The 18,475-nt window shown below is 43.1% G+C and overlaps 2 protein-coding genes across 2 annotated transcripts in view; one reads left to right on the top strand and one right to left on the bottom strand.

The window, feature by feature from the left end:
- The window catches only part of LOC149453466 (uncharacterized), a 130,294-nt gene that overhangs the window by 102,508 nt on the left and 9,311 nt on the right, over nucleotides 1–18,475 (bottom strand). Inside the window, exons 5-11 of the mRNA XM_089688647.1 lie at nucleotides 16,560–17,330; nucleotides 14,767–15,537; nucleotides 11,518–12,331; nucleotides 7,607–8,369; nucleotides 6,102–6,707; nucleotides 738–818; nucleotides 79–222 (exon numbers count right to left, since the gene is read on the bottom strand). Of these exons, the coding sequence (XP_089544773.1) occupies nucleotides 79–222; nucleotides 738–818; nucleotides 6,102–6,707; nucleotides 7,607–8,369; nucleotides 11,518–12,331; nucleotides 14,767–15,537; nucleotides 16,560–17,330 (3,950 nt within the window). The remainder of the gene's footprint in view (nucleotides 1–78; nucleotides 223–737; nucleotides 819–6,101; nucleotides 6,708–7,606; nucleotides 8,370–11,517; nucleotides 12,332–14,766; nucleotides 15,538–16,559; nucleotides 17,331–18,475) is intronic.
- The window catches only part of LOC149453465 (uncharacterized), a 50,167-nt gene continuing 35,101 nt past the window's right edge, over nucleotides 3,410–18,475 (top strand). The window contains exon 1 of the mRNA XM_089688373.1: nucleotides 3,410–3,498. The gene's annotated coding sequence lies outside the window, so the exon portion shown is untranslated. The remainder of the gene's footprint in view (nucleotides 3,499–18,475) is intronic.

The raw sequence follows: 18,475 nt of genomic DNA, 5'->3' as shown, positions 1-18,475 counted from the left end.
CACAATGATACAGTCACCATCCAGACACATCCCTTGTCTGTTACTGGAGAATGTCCCAGAATTCCTGGCACCACTCACCTCTCCTCCTAGCAGATCAATGATCTTCTGGGTGACTTCTAGAATCTTCTTATCATTGCTTATTTCTGAGATTAGTAAGGAATGTAGAGGAACCATAATGGAGTTCTGTCCATCTCCTGATGTCTTCTCCACAACTATGTTATCCTATGGAGGGAGAATAGTAATCACTATTTAAATTTCCCACGTATATGAGTCACCTACTGAAACTTATATCTAGCGGAGCTTTGGGCCACGGCATTTCCTCCTATCCGATTTTTAGATTTGTCCTCATATTTCGAACTCAGCCTTTGAATTGTATTTTTAGTTACAATGTTTCACTCTTCAACTATATTTAGCAAGGGGTGCAGGCATATAGCTAATGAAAGAATGGAAAGTGTAGGTTGGTCTGAGGGAAGGAGGTGCAGGCACTGCGGGTGGTGGGGTTGCTGGATGACATTGCTCTCTGAGCCCTTTTTTTAATAGTTTTATTAGGGGCAAGAGTGGTGTCATGTGACCTCCCAGAATCCTCCTCGCCTCTCCGGTCAGCTCTGTGTTTTATTAATAGGGATAAGAGTGATGTCATGTGACCTCCCAGAATCCTCCCCACCTCTCTGGTCTGGTCTGCGTTTTATTAATAGAGATAGGAGTGATGTCATGTGACCTCCCAGAATCCTCCTCACCTCTCTGGTCAGCAGGAAGATGATCTCCAGGGTGAGGTCTAATATCCTCTCTGCTGTATGACTCCTCTCTTTCTCCATTACCAGTCAAGTGACCTAAGCAGAGGTGGAAAAATATGAAATAAAATAAAAAAAAAAAAAAAGTTGCCACGATATAAAAGGATTTGGTGTTCACCTTTCTGTGTTAGGAAAAAATATATTTCTCTGTTATATTACAGAATGGTGGTCCATCTATTCAGATCTTTAGATGTTAGAGCTTGTGTTTATGGGTTTTTTTTTTAACTTAAGACAGGTTTTGTGTTCTCATAGATGTCTACAGAATGCAAAAGGAGGTCCAGAAAGAGGCCAATCGTAGGCCAGCAGGAGGTCAACTGTAGGTCAGATGTAGATCACCTGCAGGTCAGAAGATGGTCAGCTACATCCCATAAGAAGGTTAACTGCAGGTCAGAAGGTGGCTAACTGCAGGCCAAAAGGAGGTCAACTGCAGGTCATGAGGTGGTCATCTGCAAGCCAGAAGGAGGTTAGCTGCAGGTCAGAAGGTAATAATCTGCAGGTCAGAAGGAGGTCAGCTGCAAGACAGAAGGAGGTCAACTATAGGTCAGAAGGTGGTCAAATGCAGGTCAGAAAGAGGTCAACTGTAATTCAGAAAGTAGTAAACTACAGGCTGTAAGTAGGTCACCTGCAGGTCAGTAGAAGGTCAATTGCAGGTCAGAAGGAGATCAACTGAAGGTCAGAAGGTGGTTAACAGCAGGCCATAAGGAGGTCAACTGCAGGCCATAAGGTGGTCATCTACAAGCCAGAAAGAGTCAACTGCAGGTCATAAGGTGGTCATGTGCAAGCCAGAAGGGAGTCAACTGCAGGTCAGAAAGTGGTCATCTGGAGCCAGAAGGAGGTTAACTGCAGTTCAGAAGGTATCTGCAGGCTAGAAGGAGGTCAACTGCAGGCCTGTAGGAGATCAGCTGCAAGTCAGAAGGAGGTCAACTGTAGATCAGAAAGAGGTCAACTGAAGGTCAGAAGGTGGTTAACAGCAGGTTGTAAGGAGGTCAACTGAAGGTCAGAAGGTGGTCATCTGCAGGCCAGAAGAAAGTCAGCTGTAGGCAAGAAGGAAGTCAACTGCAAGTCAGAAAGAGATCAGCTGAAAATCAGAAGGTGGTCAAATGCGGGTCAGAAGGGATCAACTGCAAGTCAGAAGATATTAAACTACAGGCCATAAGGAGGTCAACTGCAGATCGGAGGGCTGTCAATTGCAGGTCAGGAGATCAACTGCAGGTCAGAAGGAGATCAGCTGAAAGTCAAAAGGTGGAAAACTACAGCCCATAGGGAGGCCAACTGCAAGCTATAAGGAGGAAAACTGTGGGTCAGAAGGTGGTGATGTGAAGGCCAGAAAGAGGTCAACTGCAGGTCAGAATGCAGTTAACTGCAGACCAGAAGGAGGGCAGCTGCAAGTCAGAAGGAGGTCAATTGTAGGTCACAAGGTGGTGAAATGCAAGTCAGAAGGTAGCAAAGTAAAGACCATAAGGAGGTCAAATGCAAGTCAGAAAGAGATCAGCTGAAAGTCAGAAGGTGGTAAACTACAGGTCATAAGGATTCCAACTGCAGGCTATAAGGAGATCAACTGCAGGTCAGAAGGTGGTCATCTGCTGAGTAGAAGGAAATCAACTGCAGATCAGAAGGTGGTCATCTGCTGACTAGAAGGAAATGAACTGCAGGTCAGAGGGTGGTCATCTGCCGACTAGAAGGAAATCAACTGCAGGTCAGAAGAAGGTCAACTGCAGGTCAAATGCAACTGTCAATGAATTCTAAATGATCTCAGAAGCATCTCAAGCTGACATCAAACCGATGCCATCCAAACAAGCCCTGTCGGTAACCATTAGGAAAGGATCCCTCCAGCCGGTAGTAAGTGATGTCATTTCCTGTCTGTTGTAAGATCCTCCAGAGATCCTCGTCTGTGGGTGAACAGGCACCCAACATCGAAAATTCTGAGGCCCTGTTTACATTTTTTTTTTGCATTATCCTATGTCACTCAGTAGGCACCACTTAAAAAAAAGAAGGGCTACCAATGTGCCCAAATATCCTGAAAAATCGGCCAAAATGTCCAACACACGATGGTGCCTTGCCATGCGTTGTGGCATCCTGCGTGTTGCCATTCAAAATGAATGTATGTTGTGGTAAAGCAAAGATGTGAACGGGCCCCCTAATGCAGGCTATACATGGAAGCACCAATGTTGGAACATTGACATGATCTGCAACCCATCGCGTTGCCTCGATTGGCATGGGGGGGTCTAAATTCAAAAGGGGGGCTCACAGAAATCAGGATACTTCTCAGATATATGAATGTACACATGAAGAGAGGAAACAGATTTAGAATTTAGCAGGGGGGGGGCTATATAATGTACAGCACATAAACAGTAACCCCACTTACATGATCACATGACCCCCCTTAATCCACACAGAGTCCTGATCCCCCTCTTCTCTCATAATATGAAGACATTATTACCTCCTCCTCACTGGGCACACACTCTCCAGCCAAACAACCCCTCCAGGAGGATTCTTCAGCTGAAATCCCCTTTCTTTTCTTTGGTCTACAACAAAATGGCCGCCACCCCTCCCGCATCTGAGGACACTTCCTCCTCTCCCTCCAGTGGCGGACTGTCGGCCGGTCACTATGGGAACCAGGAAGTGAATGGGCTGCCATGGAACGCACGTGGGAAGGAGTACTTCAGGGACCAGGATGTAATTGGCGAGGATTTGTGTGTATGGGAAGGTGAGTTAGGCGGGGTCTGACCTGATGTGTGAGGGGGGTGTGGTATGGAGGTAAGGAGGGCGGAGAATATAGCTGTTGGCGTTTTGCTTTCGGGGGAACCAAGACACAGGGTTACGTGTGCGCTTTTTTTGTGTTCCCCTATTGGCAAACCGAAAGTTAGACTTAATTGAAAAACAATAATAAAATAATAAAAAAATAAAATATTCTATATATATATATACACATATATATATATATATATATATATATATATATATATATATATATATATATATATATATATATATATATAATATATATTTGTTTATATATAAAATATTTTATTTTTTTAATTATTATTTTTCAATAAAGTAACTTCCGGTTTGCCAATAGGGGAACACAAAAAAAGGTGCATATATATATATATATATATATATATATATATATATATATATATATAAATAAATAATAAATATATATATATATTTACATATAATAAATATATATATATATAATATATAAATCATTTTTTTTACTTTTTTTCTGTATTAAGAATGTTGAGAAAACAAAAACACTTTGCAAAATAATATGGGGGATTTCCTTAAAGTGGTACTAAGCTCTCCTCTTTTTGGTTTTACATTTTAGAAGAGGAGGTCCAAACTCACCTATTACATTTTGTCTTTAAAAAATGTCTCTGCCCTTTTTTCCCAAATCCGCAGTTCCCCTTTAAGTTAAGGAGACACCTTGGCGCACATGTGCACACTCCCGCCTTAGACCGCAGACACGCGCAGCGCCCTGAAAGCCACGGTGTCCCAGCTTCTTGGCTGACGGTATCAGGGGCCTATCGCCTCTTCGGCTGTTCTAATAATAGGTGAACAACTTCCAGCCAGAGAGTGCTTTCTTGTGCGTCACGTGAGGATTGCTTCCAGGACTACACATCCCATCAGCCCTTGCACTTCAGCGCTTGTGCCCCCTTCTCATTTCCTGGAGAGCTGGATCTGAGGTGCGGGATGACGTCGCTGTAACCGCACTCGCTGTCCATCAATTCCCAGGGAAGAAGGAACTGAGGCAGGGCAGCTGATGACGCCCGAAACCCGGCAGCATGTAAACGTCTGGTACACACTATCGGGAAAGCAGACGAAAATTTGCAACGATCGTTCAATTTTCTGTTCTGCTTTCGAGAGCTGATACAGACTGTCTATACAAAAAGTTCCAAAGGGACACATTGGAAGAATTTTCCTCGTTTGTTATCATGACGTCCTGTTTTCGTTTCATTACTACAGAATTCATTGTAGAAAAATCGAATGAGCAAGTCCGCGCGTGATCAGAAACAGAGCATGACCAAAAACTAGACGTAGACCATAGCTACACAAGGGGAGGAACTTCCCCGTCCTTGACGCGTTTCCCTACGAGAGACTTCCCCACCCTTGATGCATTTGACCATTACTGACTTACAAGGAGAGGGACTTCCCCATCCTTGATTCGTTTCACCACTGCTGGCTTGCTCACAAGGAGAGGGACTTCCCCCTTGACGCGTTTCATCAGTACTGGCTTGCTCACAGGGGTAGGGACTTTCTTCTGCTTGACAAGTTTCACAACTATTGGCTTGCTCACAAGGAGAGGGACTTCCTCATCCTTGACGCATTTCACCACCCCTGGCTTGCTCACAAGGAGAAGGACTTTCCCATCTTTGACGCATTTCACCACTACTGGCTTGCTCACAAGGAGAGGGACTTCCCCATCCTTGATTCATTTCACCACTACTGGCTTGCTCACAAGGATAGGGACTTTCTTCTCTTTGACACGTTTCACAACTATTGGCTTGCTCACAAGGAGAGGGACTTCCCCGTCCTTGACGCATTTCACCACTACTGGCTTGCTCACGAGAGGGACTTCCTCATCCTTGATGCATTTCACCACCCCTGGCTTGCTCACAAGAAGAGGGACTTCCCCATCCTTGATTCGTTTCACCACTACTGGCTTGCTTACAGGGAGAGGGACTTCCTCATCCTTGATGCATTTCACCACCCCTGGCTTGCTCACAAGGAGAGGGACTTCCCCATCCTTGATTCGTTTCACCACTACTGGCTTGCTTACAGGGATAGGGACTTCCCCATCCTTGACGCATTTCACCACTGCTGGCTTGCTCACAAGGAGAGGGACTTCCCCCTTGACGCGTTTCACCACTACTGGCTTGCTCAAAGGGTAGGGACTTTCTTATCCTTGACGCATTTCACCACTACTGGTTTGCTCACAAGGAGAGGGACTTTCTTCTCCTTGATGCGTTTCACAACTATTGGCTTGCTTACAGAGATAGGGACTTTCTTATCCTTAACACGTTTCACCACTACTGACTTACAAGGAAAGGGACTTCCCCATCCTTGACGAATTTCACCAATACTGACTTACAAGGAGAGGGACTTTCTTCTCCTTGATGTGTTTCACAACTATTGGCTTGCTCACAAGGAGAGGGACATCCACATGATTGATGCATTTCACCACTACTGGCTTGCTCACAGGGATAGGGACTTTCTTATCCTTGACACATTTTTCCACTGCTGCCTTGCTCCAAGGAGAGGGATTTCCCCATCCTTGACACGTTTCAAAACTATTGGCTTGCTTACAGGGATAGGGACTTCCCCATCCTTGACGCATTTCACCACTGCTGGCTTGCTCACAAGGAGAGGGACTTCCCCCTTGACGCGTTTCACCAGTACTGGCTTGCTCACAGGGGTAGGGACTTTCTTATTCTTGACGCATTTCACCATTACTGGCTTACTCACAAGGATAGGGACTTCGCCATCCTTGATGCATTTCACCACCCCTGGCTTGCTCACAAGGAGAGGGACTTCCCCATCCTTGATTCGTTTCACCACCACTGGCTTGCTTACAGGGATAGGGACTTCCCCATCCTTGACGCATTTCACCACTGCTGGCTTGCTCACAAGGAGAGGGACTTCCCCCTTGATGCGTTTCATCAGTACTGGCTTGCTCACAGGGGTAGGGACTTTCTTCTCCTTGACAGGTTTCACAACTATTGGCTTGCTCACAAGGAGAGGGACTTCCTCATCCTTGACACATTTCACCACCCCTGGCTTGCTCACAAGGAGAAGGACTTCCCCATCCTTGACGCATTTTACCACTGCTGGCTTGCTCGCAAGGAGGACTTTCCCATCCTTGACGCATTTCACCACTACTGGCTTGCTCACAAGGAGAGGGACTTCCCCATCCTTGATTCATTTCACCACTACTGGCTTGCTCACAAGGATAGGGACTTTCTTCTCCTTGACACGTTTCACAACTCTTGGCTTGCTCACAAGGAGAGGGACTTCCCCATGATGCATTTCACCACTACTGGCTTGCTCACAAGGAGAGGGACTTCCTCATCCTTGATGCATTTCACCACTCCTGGCTTGCTCACAAGTAGAGGGACTTCCCCATCCTTGATTCGTTTCACCACTACTGGCTTGCTTACAGGGATAGGGAGATAGGCACAATGCATGGTGGTGAGAAGCCACAGCTTCCTTACCCACTTCTTTACAGAACAGTGACACCTTGCTTTGGAACACAGTTTGGGTATTTACGCCTTGCACCATGGGATCACCCTAAACCTGAGTGCTCCAAAGTAGGAACTATGGGCCTCAACCAAGGAACTATGAGCCTCAACCCAGGAACTATGGGCCTCAACCCAGAAACTATGGGCTCCAACGTAGGAACTATGGGCCTCAACCCGGGAACTATGGGCTCCAACATTGGAACTATGGGCCTCAACCAAGGAACTATGGGCTCCAACGTAGGAACTATGGGCCTCAACCCAGGAACTATGGGCTCCAACGTGGGAACTACGGGCCTCAACCAAGGAACTATGGGCTCCAACGTAGGAACTATGGGCCTCAACCCAGGAACTATGGGCTCCAACGTAGGAACTACGGGTCTCAACCCAGGAACTATGGGCTCCAACGTAGGAACTACGGGTCTCAACCCAGGAACTATGGGCTCCAATGTAGGAACTACGGGTCTCAACCCAGGAACTATGGGCTCCAACGTAGGAACTACGGGTCTCAACCCAGGAACTATGGGCTCCAACGTAGGAACTACGGGCCTCAACTCAGGAACTATGGGCTCCAACGTAGGAACTGCAGGCCTCAACCCAGGAACTATGGGCTCCAACGTAGGAACTATGGGCTCCAACGCAGGAACTACGGGCCTCAACCCAGGAACTATGGGCCTCAACCCAGAAACTATGGGCTCCAACGTAGGAACTATGGGCTCCAACGTAGGAGCTACGTGCCTCAACCCAGGAACTATGGGCTCCAACGTAGGAACTACGGGCCTCAACCCAGGAACTATGGGCTCCAATGTAGGAACTATGGGCCTCAACCCAGGAACTATGGGCCTCAACCCAGAAACTATGGGCTCCAACGTAGGAACTATGGGCCTCAACCCAGGAACTATGGGCTCCAACGTTGGAACTATGGGCCTCAACCAAGGAACTATGGGCTCCAACGTAGGAACTATGGGCCTCAACCCAGGAACTATGGGCCTCAACCCAGGAACTATGGGCTCCAACCCGGGAACTACGGGTCTCAACCCAGGAACTATGGGCTCCACCGTAGGAACTACGGGCCTCAACCCAGGCACTATGGGCTCCAACGTAGGAACTACGGGTCTCAACCCAGGAACTATGGGCTCCAACGTAGGAACTACGGGTCTCAACCCAGGAACTATGGGCTCCAACGTAGGAACTGCGGGCCTCAACCCAGGAACTATGGGCTCCAACGTAGGAACTCTGGGCTCCAACGTAGGAACTACGTGCCTCAACCCAGGAACTATGGGCTCCAACGTAGGAACTACGGGCCTCAACCCAGGAACTATGGGCTCCAACGTAGGAACTACGGGCCTCAACCCAGGAACTATGGGCTCCAACGTAGGAACTATGGGCCCCAACCCTTAATAGTAAACCAGCCAGTGGGAGGGATCTGGAGAGCCTGAAGGATCTTGTTAACTCCCAGTACTGTCCCTTTAGTTAGGACCTCCCCAGATTCAGGGTTTAGGTGCAGAGACATTTGCTCCTCACATTATTTTATTGCGTTGTGCAAATTTGTTTTACCTCGTTCATCGATATTGCGGTTTTTTATTGTTGCCAGAATAGTCCTTGTCATCCGGAACCAAGGGACCCATACATCAGCAACTCAAACTTTTCAACACAGAGGAACCTTGAAATAACTTTCCGGTCTCAGGGAACCCCTACTAAAAATTACTATACAGGCGTACCTCGGTTTACAAATTTATTACGAATCTATTTGTGAAAAATTCATAAACCAAAATGCAGTTTCCTATAAGAATGCATTGAAAACCAATTAATCAGTTCCAGAGGTAAGAAAAAAGTCAAAAGAAGTCTTATCTGTTCAAAACTCTTTATAAAGTGCACTTTAAAGGCATAAATACTGTACAGGGACATGATTAAAAATGAATTTGTAAATGCATTGAAAAGTAATTAATCCATTCGTATTGCGACAAAAAATTCGTAAATGCATTGAAAACCAATTAATCCGTTCCAGAGGTCAGAAAAAAGTAAAAAAAAAAGTCTTATCTGTTCAAAACTCTTTGTAAAGTGCACTTTGAAGGCATAAATACTGTACAGGGACATGATTAAAAAAAATTCATAAATGCATTGAAAACCAATTAATCCATTTGTATTGTGAAAAAAATTTGTAAATGCATTGAAAACAAATTAATCCGTTCCGGAGGTCAGAAAAAAGTAAAAAAAAAAGTCTTATCTGTTCAAAACTCTTTATACAGTGCACTTTAAAGGCATAAATACTGTACAGGGACATGATTAAAAATGAATACGTAAATGCATTGAAAACCAATTAATCCATTCATGTTGCGAAAAAAAATTAGTAAATGCATTGAAAACCACTTAATCCGTTCTGGAGGTCAGAAAAAAGTAAAAAAAAAAAGTCTTATCTGTTATAAACTCTTTATAAAGTGCACTTTAAAGGCATAAATACTATACCGGGACATGATTAAAAAAAAAATTTGTAAATGCATTGAAAACCAATTAATCCTTTCTGGAGGTCAGAAAAATGTAAAAAGTATTTTTATCTGTTCAAAATGCTTTATAAAGTGCACTTTAAAGGAATAAATACTGTACAGGGACATGATTAAAAATTAATTTGTAAATGCATTGAAAGCCAATTAATCTGTTCGTATTGTGAACAAAAATTCATAAATCCATTGAAAACCAATTAATCCGTTTTGAAGGTCAGAAAAAAGTAAAAAAAAAGTCTTATCTGTTCAAAACTCTTTATAAAGTGCACTTTAAAGGCATAAATACTGTACAGGGACATGATTAAAAATTAATTCCTAAATGCATTGAAAACCAATTAATCCGTTCATATTGCGAAAACAATTCGTAAATGCATTGAAAACCAATTAATCCATTCCGGAGGTCAGAAAAAAGTAAAAAAAAGTCTTATCTGTTCAAAACTCTTTATAAAGTGCACTTTAAAGGCATAAATACTGTACAGGAACATGATTAAAAAAAAATCATAAATGCATTGAAAACCAATTAATCCATTTGTAGTGTGAAAAAAATTCGTAAACTGAGGCATTATTTTCAATGGATTTTCATTCGTCAACCGAGGTATGCCTGTATATACAACTCATAGTACATTAGAGTGACGGTCAGGGGGAAGAATGCTCCTAATACTTGTGGTCATTGGGATGAATTTCCTCCTTACAGAGAGCTAAAATGTTCAATGGTGTCAGTGGGAACTTATCTGAGAGGAAGAACCTGCTCATTGCTCCAGGAACCCCTGAAGGAACCCTAGTTTCCATTGGAACCCTTGTTGAGAAACCCTGATCTGGTAGAACTCATGTAACCTTCTCCAAAGTTCCAACTAAGTCACCCTCACAGTGTTCCTGATTGAACAATTATTGATAATTGGAACCCCTGAAGGAACCCTAGTGTCCATTGGAACCCTTGTTGAGAAACCCTGATCTGGTAGAACTCATGTAACCTTCTCCAAAGTTCCAACTAAGTCACCCTCACAGTGTTCCTGATTGAACAATTATTGATAATCGGAACCCCTGAAGGAACCCTAGTGTCCATTGGAACCCTTGTTGAGAAACCCTGATCTGGTAGAACACATGTGACCTTCTCCAAAGTTCCAATGAAGTCACCCTCACAGTGTTCCTGATTGAACAATTATTGATAATCGGAACCCCTGAAGGAACCCTAGTGTCCATTGGAACCCTTGTTGAGAAACCCTGATCTGGTAGAACTCATGTAACCTTCTCCAAAGTTCCAACTAAGTCACCCTCACAGTGTTCCTGATTAAACAATTATTGATAACTGGAACCCCTGAAGGAACTCTAGTGTCCATTGGAACCCTTATTGAGAAACCCTGATCTGGTAGAACTCATGTAAGCTTCTCCAAAGTTCCAATGAAGTCACCCTCACAATGTTCCTGATTGAACAATTATTGATAATCGGAACCCCTGAAGGAACCCTAGTGTCCATTGGAACCCTTATTGAGAAACCCTGATCTGGTAGAACTCATGTAACCTTCTCCAAAGTCCCAATGAAGTCACGCTCACAGTGTTCCTGATTGAACAGAACTTATGAAACAAACAAGATCCAACAATACACTTTAACAATAATAAATTTATTTTATGTAACAATAGAAGGAAACATCGAACTCCCACCACGGTTCCTATCTTTGTTGGAGATTTCTCCTCTGTTCCTGTGTGGATGACGCAACAGGAAGAAGAGAAAATATTCTCACTGAGAACTCAGACACGGGCGGAGAGTTGGCCTTCAATTCTCTACAGATTCCGAGAGAGCTTCTCACATGGAGTAATGAACAAAATTCTAAAAAAAAAAATAATGAAATACAAAAAAACAGAGATCACCCCGGAACACCTAAAACTAAAATAATCTATTTGGGTCAACTGGCCTAAACTGCCTCGTCTTTATCGCATGATTGTTCTACGGCCATGACAATTCAGTCTACAAAACACCACCAGCGGTCTCAGACGGTGTGTGTTCTCTGGTGGATAATTAGCGTTCCTTTTTGAGCAAAACATTTACTGCACTCCGGACACGAGAAAGGCCTCTCACCGGTGTGAACCCGCATGTGTTTATCGCGGTTCCCTTTACTGGGGAAGGATTTGCCGCACTCGGAACAGAAAAAGGGCTTCTCGCCCGTGTGAACCAACTGGTGCGTTTTGAGCTGCGATATGAAGGGGAAAGACTTTCCGCACTCAGAACACGAGAAGGGCTTTTCTCTGGTGTGGATACTATGGTGACGGACGAGGTCTCGCTTGCTTTTGAAGGACTTCTTGCACTCAGAACACATAAAGGGTAGATCACCGGTGTGAATCCTCCTGTGCACCGCCAGTTCGTTTTTCCTCATGAATGCTTTTTCGCAGTCCGGGCAAGAAAAAATCTCCTTACCGGTGTGACCCATCTGATGTACGTGGAGTTCACATTTCTTTTTAAACGACTTGCCGCACTCTAAACAGGACAATGAATCCTGGAGGTTCGCTTGTTGGTCATGAAGTCTAGCATGTCGTTCAAGACAAAATTTTACTTTGAAGCATTTGCCACAATCTGGACAAGGAAAGGGGCGCTCGTTGGTGTGGGTTCTCTGGTGATTAATGAGAGCGTGATTCCCATTAAAACCTTTCCCGCACTCTGAACAAGAAAATGAGAACTTCCTTGTCTGCGTCTGATCTATATTTTGAGTAACAGTGCTTACTTCTGGAGAAGTTAGTACCATGCCATGATCTTCTGCATTATCTTCTGGAGGTAAAATAAGATGTTTCTCTGAGGTACTCCAGCCACCTGTTGGAAATAAATGGACCATGCAACCAAACCAACAATGGCTCACTGGGTCAAGGTGTACATACACAGATGACATTGTTATTGCATGGATGGACCTACCTCCACCTCATAGGCTGGGAACAAAGTCACACTATATGATATCCTAATTGCATTTGTTGAGACGGCAGTGTTACTTTGAGGATTGAAGATGTAAACTGATTAGAATGATGTAAAATATCTCCACCTCATTTGGTGGAAATGTTTTCATGAAATATCTTCATTTCTAAAATAAAGGGCCATATTGATTCCTCAAAAGACAATGTTTTCAACAAATGAAGTAGAGGACTGTATACCTTATGAGGGGTCCATGTACAGTTCTCAGTATATGATGTGCAGTATCTCCTCATTTGTTGGGAAGAAGATGTTAATTTTAAGATTTGAGATGGACCTTTCATAGGGTGTCCAGTATCTCCTCCTCATTTGTTGGGAACATGACGTTATATTGAGGAATGGAGATGGACCTTTCATATGGTGTCCAGTATCTCCTCCTCATTTGTTGGGAACATGACGTTATATTGAGGAATGGAGATGGACCTTCCATATGGTGTACAGTATCTCCTAATTTGTTGGGAACATGACGGTATATTGAGGAATGGAGATGGACTTTTCATATGGTGTACAGTATCTCCACCTCATTTGTTGAGAACATGACGTTCTATTGAGGAATGGAGATGGACCTTTCATATGGTGTACAGTATCTCCTCCTCATTTATTGGGAACATGACGTTATATTGAGGAATGGAGATGGACCTTCCATATGGTGTACAGTATCTCCTCCTCATTTGTTGGGAACATGACGTTATATTGAGGAATGGAGATGGACCTTTCATATGGTGTCCAGTATCTCCTCCTCATTTGTTGGAACATGACAATATACTGAGGAATGGAGATGGATCTTTTCTATAGTATACAGTATCTTAACCTCATTTCTTGGAAAGATTATTTTGAGGATTGTGGATTAGCAACTTTTCAAAGGACACACAGTATCTCCACTGTTGAGATACAAGAAAACTTGAAAATGATGTTATGAAAAAGTCTATCTCCATTTCTCAATATCATTCAATCCTCAACAGGACAATGTTTCCAATAAATGAGGTGGAGGTGCTGTACACCATACAAAAGGTCCATCTACAGTTTGCAGTATTTGATGTACAGTATCCACCCACCTTGTTGGGAAAATTAATATATATGTTAAGGAATGGAGATGGACCTTTCATATGGTGTACAGTATCGCCTCCTCATTTGTTGGGAACATGACGTTATATTGAGGGATGGAGATGGACCTTTCATATGGTGTCCAGTATCTCCTCCTCATTTGTTGGGAACATGACGTTATATTGAGGAATGGAGATGGACCTTTCATATGGTGTCCAGTATCTCCTCCTCATTTGTTGGGAACATGACGTTATATTGAGGAATGGAGATGGACCTTTCATATGGTGTACAGTATCGCCTCCTCATTTGTTGGGAACATGACGTTATATTGAGGAATGGAGATGGACCTTTCATATGGTGTCCAGTATCTCCTCCTCATTTGTTGGGAACATGACGTTATATTGAGGAACGGAGATGGACCTTCCATATGGTGTCCAGTATCTCCTCCTCATTTGTTGGGAACATGACGTTATATTGAGGAATGGAAATGGACCTTCCATATGGTGTCCAGTATCTCCTCCTCATTTGGTGGGAACATGACGTTATATTGAGGAATGGAGATGGACCTTTCATATGGTGTCCAGTATCTCCTCCTCATTTGTTGGGAACATGACGTTATATTGAGGAATGGAGATGGACCTTTCATATGGTGTACAGTATCTTAACCCGGTTTGTTGTATACCTGAGCTCTTGAGGTAAGTATATTGACGATGCTCTCAAAAGACAATAATGAAAATTTGCCCATCTTTTTTTAGTAGTTCGAAGATGTTACATTAGTGAGAGAATTTTTTTTTGTCCTTTAAAGAATAGTGCATCCTGTGTGCAATTATAGAACGAACAGTCCATTTTTTTTTACTATTCAAACATTAATCAAGACTTTTCCAGGTCAGTTTACAATAGTTAAGAAATAAAATGGACACCCTTACTTTGCTGGTCTACGATGTATAATGAAGTCTTCTTCTATTAGGTGGGGTGAAGTTCTGCTGATTTTTCTTCACTTTCAGTCAACCTCAAAGAAACCTGTGATTTGTGTATGTTGGTTTGCTGTACCACCCCCACCAACTTATATCTATTAATCTCTTTAGCACCACAAACTTAGCAGTGAAGGAAGGGTGGGGGGGTAATGTATGTATATACTGCTGGAGACTTGCTGCTTTACCACACCTTGGCAAAGCAAATGTTTACCCTGACCTTGAACTAAAATCAAAACATGAGGCCCTACATTTTGGTCTAATACTCACCTGTGCCGCTTTCTAGAGAAGATTCCTCCTTAATTATTGTTGTAATTATTTCACCTTCTTGCATAGGCAGCTGATTACCCCCCACATACGTCTCTTCCTCCTCTTTTTTGACCTCAGAAAACAAAAAGGGTTTTTCACTGGTGTGAATTCTCTGGTGTTCAACAAGTTCTTGTACATTTTTGAAGGACTTCTTGCACTCAGAACAAGAAATGGGCGGTTCACTGGTGTGAGTTCTCTGGTGTAGAACCAGGTCATGTTTGTTCATGAATGGTTTATTGCAGTGCCGACAAGGAAATGGGCCCTCGTTGGTGTGGGAGCTTTGGTGGAAAACAAGAGCGCGTTTTCGGGTAAAACCTTTCCCGCACTCCAAACAAAAAAATGGACCCTTCCCCGTGTGCGTCCTCTGATGTCCGCTGAGAGAGGAGATTGATATGAAACCTTTTCCGCATTCAGAACATGAATATATCTTATTGTCTGTCTTTGTTACTGTATCTAAATTATTAGAAGATGATTCCTCGAGTTTGGAATGCTGTGAAGATCCATCTGCACTGTGATAGCTTGGTTGGATATTTGGGAAAATAGTATGCAATTTATCATTGGATTCCTTGGAATTAAACACATCTGTTGCTCTCAGCATACGACCAGGTCTATGATGTATATATTGGGTACCAAGGCTTGCTCCTGAAGAATATTGTGCCATGCCATTATCTTTGTTATATTCTGAGGATAATATAAGGTGTCCCTTTGGGGTATTCCAGCCATCGTGTCCACCTATTGGAAATAATTTTTTAAATCACTAATAACATTATGCTCTTTCTTCATGCAATCAGGAAACACGGATGTTGATCTAGGAGACAAGTGATCCCAGAGCTCTCGGATGGAATGATATCAATACAAAGATAGAATTCAAAAATATCTTACAATATAACCCAGTATCTCCTTATTTGCTGGAATCACAATGTTATATTGAGGAATGGAGATGGACCTTTCATATGGTGTCCAGTATCTCCTCCTCATTTGTTGGGAACATGACGTTATATTGAGGAATGGAGATGGACCTTTCATATGGTGTCCAGTATCTCCTCCTCATTTGTTGGGAACATGATGTTATATTGAAGAATGGAAATGGATCTTCATATGGTGTCCAGTATCTCCTCCTCATTTGTTGGAAACACAACGTTATATTGAGGAATGGAGATGGACCTTTCATATGGTGTACAGTATCTTCTCATTTGTTGGGAACATGACATTCTATTAAGGATTGGAGATGGACCTTTCTGATAGTGTACAGGATCTCCTCCTCATTTGTTGGGGACATGACGTTATATTGAGGAATGGAGATGGACCTTTCATATAGTGTCCAGTATCTCATTTGTTGGGAACATGACGTTAAAAGAGAAGGGAGTGGTGACTGACGGTCACTGCTCTCCTCTCTATGCAGACCAAAAGTGATCAGTGGTCATTTGATCGCTCAGTTCTTGGGCTTAGCGCTGACATGCGACAGCTGCAGCATCACATCATGCTGTAGTGTAGAGGTCGGTATTCAATGTTTATTTTTTATATCATTTTTTTAGTTGCTCGGAGTTGGACTTTAATAATGATGTACAATCAAGAGATATCCGGTAACATTTACCTACAAACGAATGCCCAATATGTACAGTTTCATTAACGCGTGCCAAATGAGCAACACTGGGTTCCAGCGTGAAGGTTTGTTTTACATTTGGCATGAAGCAGTTAATCTTCATGAAGTAAAATAATAATCTGAATTGCTGCATATCATGTGGAGTACTTACCGGCACTACTATCTTGATAAGTTTCCTCCTTTATTATGGTCGCAATCGCGTCACTTTTCTGCACAGGCAGCTGATCGCCCCTCACACGCATCTCTTCTTCAGCTTTCTTGGACTCGGAAAAGGACCGGGGCTTTTCACTGGTGTGAGTTCTCTGATGTTCAACAAGTTCTTGTTTATTTTTGAAGGACTTCTTGCAGTCAGGACAGGAAAGTGGTGGTTTACGGATGTGCAATTTCTGGTGCTGAAGCAGGTCGTGTTTTTTCATGAATGGTTTATTGCAATACAGGCAAGGAAAGGGGCCCTCTTCGGTGTGGGAGCTCTTGTGAAAAATGAGAGCGCGTCTCCGGGTAAAACCTTTCCCGCACTCCAAACAAAAAAATGGACCCTTCCCCGTGTGAGTCCTCTGATGTCCGCTGAGAGATGAAATTGACGTGAAACATTTTCCGCATTCAGAACAGGGAAATGTCTTGTCTTTATTTGTAATAGTATCCAAATTATTTGAAGAAGATTCCTTGGGATTAGAAGATTTTGAGGAGTCATCTGCTCTGTGAAAGCTTGGCTGGACATTTGGAATAATAGTTCGTGATTTATCATTGGATACCTGGGAATTAAACCGATCTGTTGATATCTCCACATCGTCAAGTCTGTGATGTATATATTGGGTACCAGTCCTAAATCCTGGAGGATATTGTGCCACGCCTCTATTTTCTTCATTGAAATCTGGAGGTAGTATAAGATGTCCCCCTGAGGTATTCCTGCCATCGTGTCCACCTATTAGAAATAGTTTTTTTATTAATAATACTAACATTGTTTAAATTTTGTAGTCATATGTCATATATGTTGGTATAGTTATCATCTTTTTCCACCTCCTTTGTTGGGAACATGACATTATATTGGGGTATGGAGATGGACCTTTCATATAGTGTCCAGTATCTCCTCCTCATTTGTTGGGAACATGACGTTATATTGAGGAATGGAGATGGACCTTTGATATGGTGTCCAGTATCTCCTCCTCATTTGTTGAGAATACGACGTTATATTGAGGAATGGAGATGGACCTTTCATATGGTGTCCAGTATCTCCTCATTTTTTGGGAACATGACGGTATATTGAGGAATGGAGATGGACCTTTCATATGGTGTCCAGTATCTCCTCCTCATTTGTTGGGAACATGACGTTATATTGAGGAATGGAGATGGACCTTTCATATGGTGTCCAGTATCTCCTCATTTTTTGGGAACATGACGTTATATTGAGGAATGGAGATAGACCTTTCATATGGTGTACAGTATCTCCTCCTCAGTTGTTGGGAACATTAATTTATTTTGAGGAATGGAGATGGACCTTTCATATGGTGTACAGTATCTCCTCCTGATTTTATGGCCAAGTCAGCTGATGAGGAAGGTACACCTATAATGTTCCTAAGGCTCCACTCCAGGCAAAATATAACCCTTCCCATCCATCCTTTTCTAACCTATCCTGTGGGGTTTTTATTTTTTCACGTGAAGCAAATTATACTCACCTAAGTCCCCCATCCAGGTCCCACACTGGTACCATTTGTACGTGCGGGGGACCTCTAATCCAGGATTGCAGGCTGACCCCCCTGCGATGACCTCACTCCTCTTCTGGATCCTAAGAGGACCTGGCCACTTGGCAGGCTGATCCCTTAATGTCCCCTTGCAATTACATCACTGCTCTACTGGAACCTGAGAGGACCTGGCCACTGGGAAATCAAAGGGAAGTGTTCACATCACACGGACAGTAACGTGGACACCCGAAGAAGGACCTCACATGTGTAATTGAGGAAGACAGAAGACTCATGACTGGAGATTGGGGACCTCAAGTGTTGATTATTATGGAGATTTAGAGTTTTGCTTTTTTCGTTTTTTACTGCCAGCAACCAGCTAGGTTAACTT

Source organism: Staurois parvus, unplaced genomic scaffold (assembly GCF_062004578.1).
Source record: "Staurois parvus isolate SC_StPar_1 unplaced genomic scaffold, SC_StPar_1.0 ptg000449l, whole genome shotgun sequence".
NCBI classification, from domain to species: domain Eukaryota; kingdom Metazoa; phylum Chordata; class Amphibia; order Anura; family Ranidae; genus Staurois; species Staurois parvus.
This window is presented reverse-complemented; position numbering and strand designations above follow the sequence as displayed.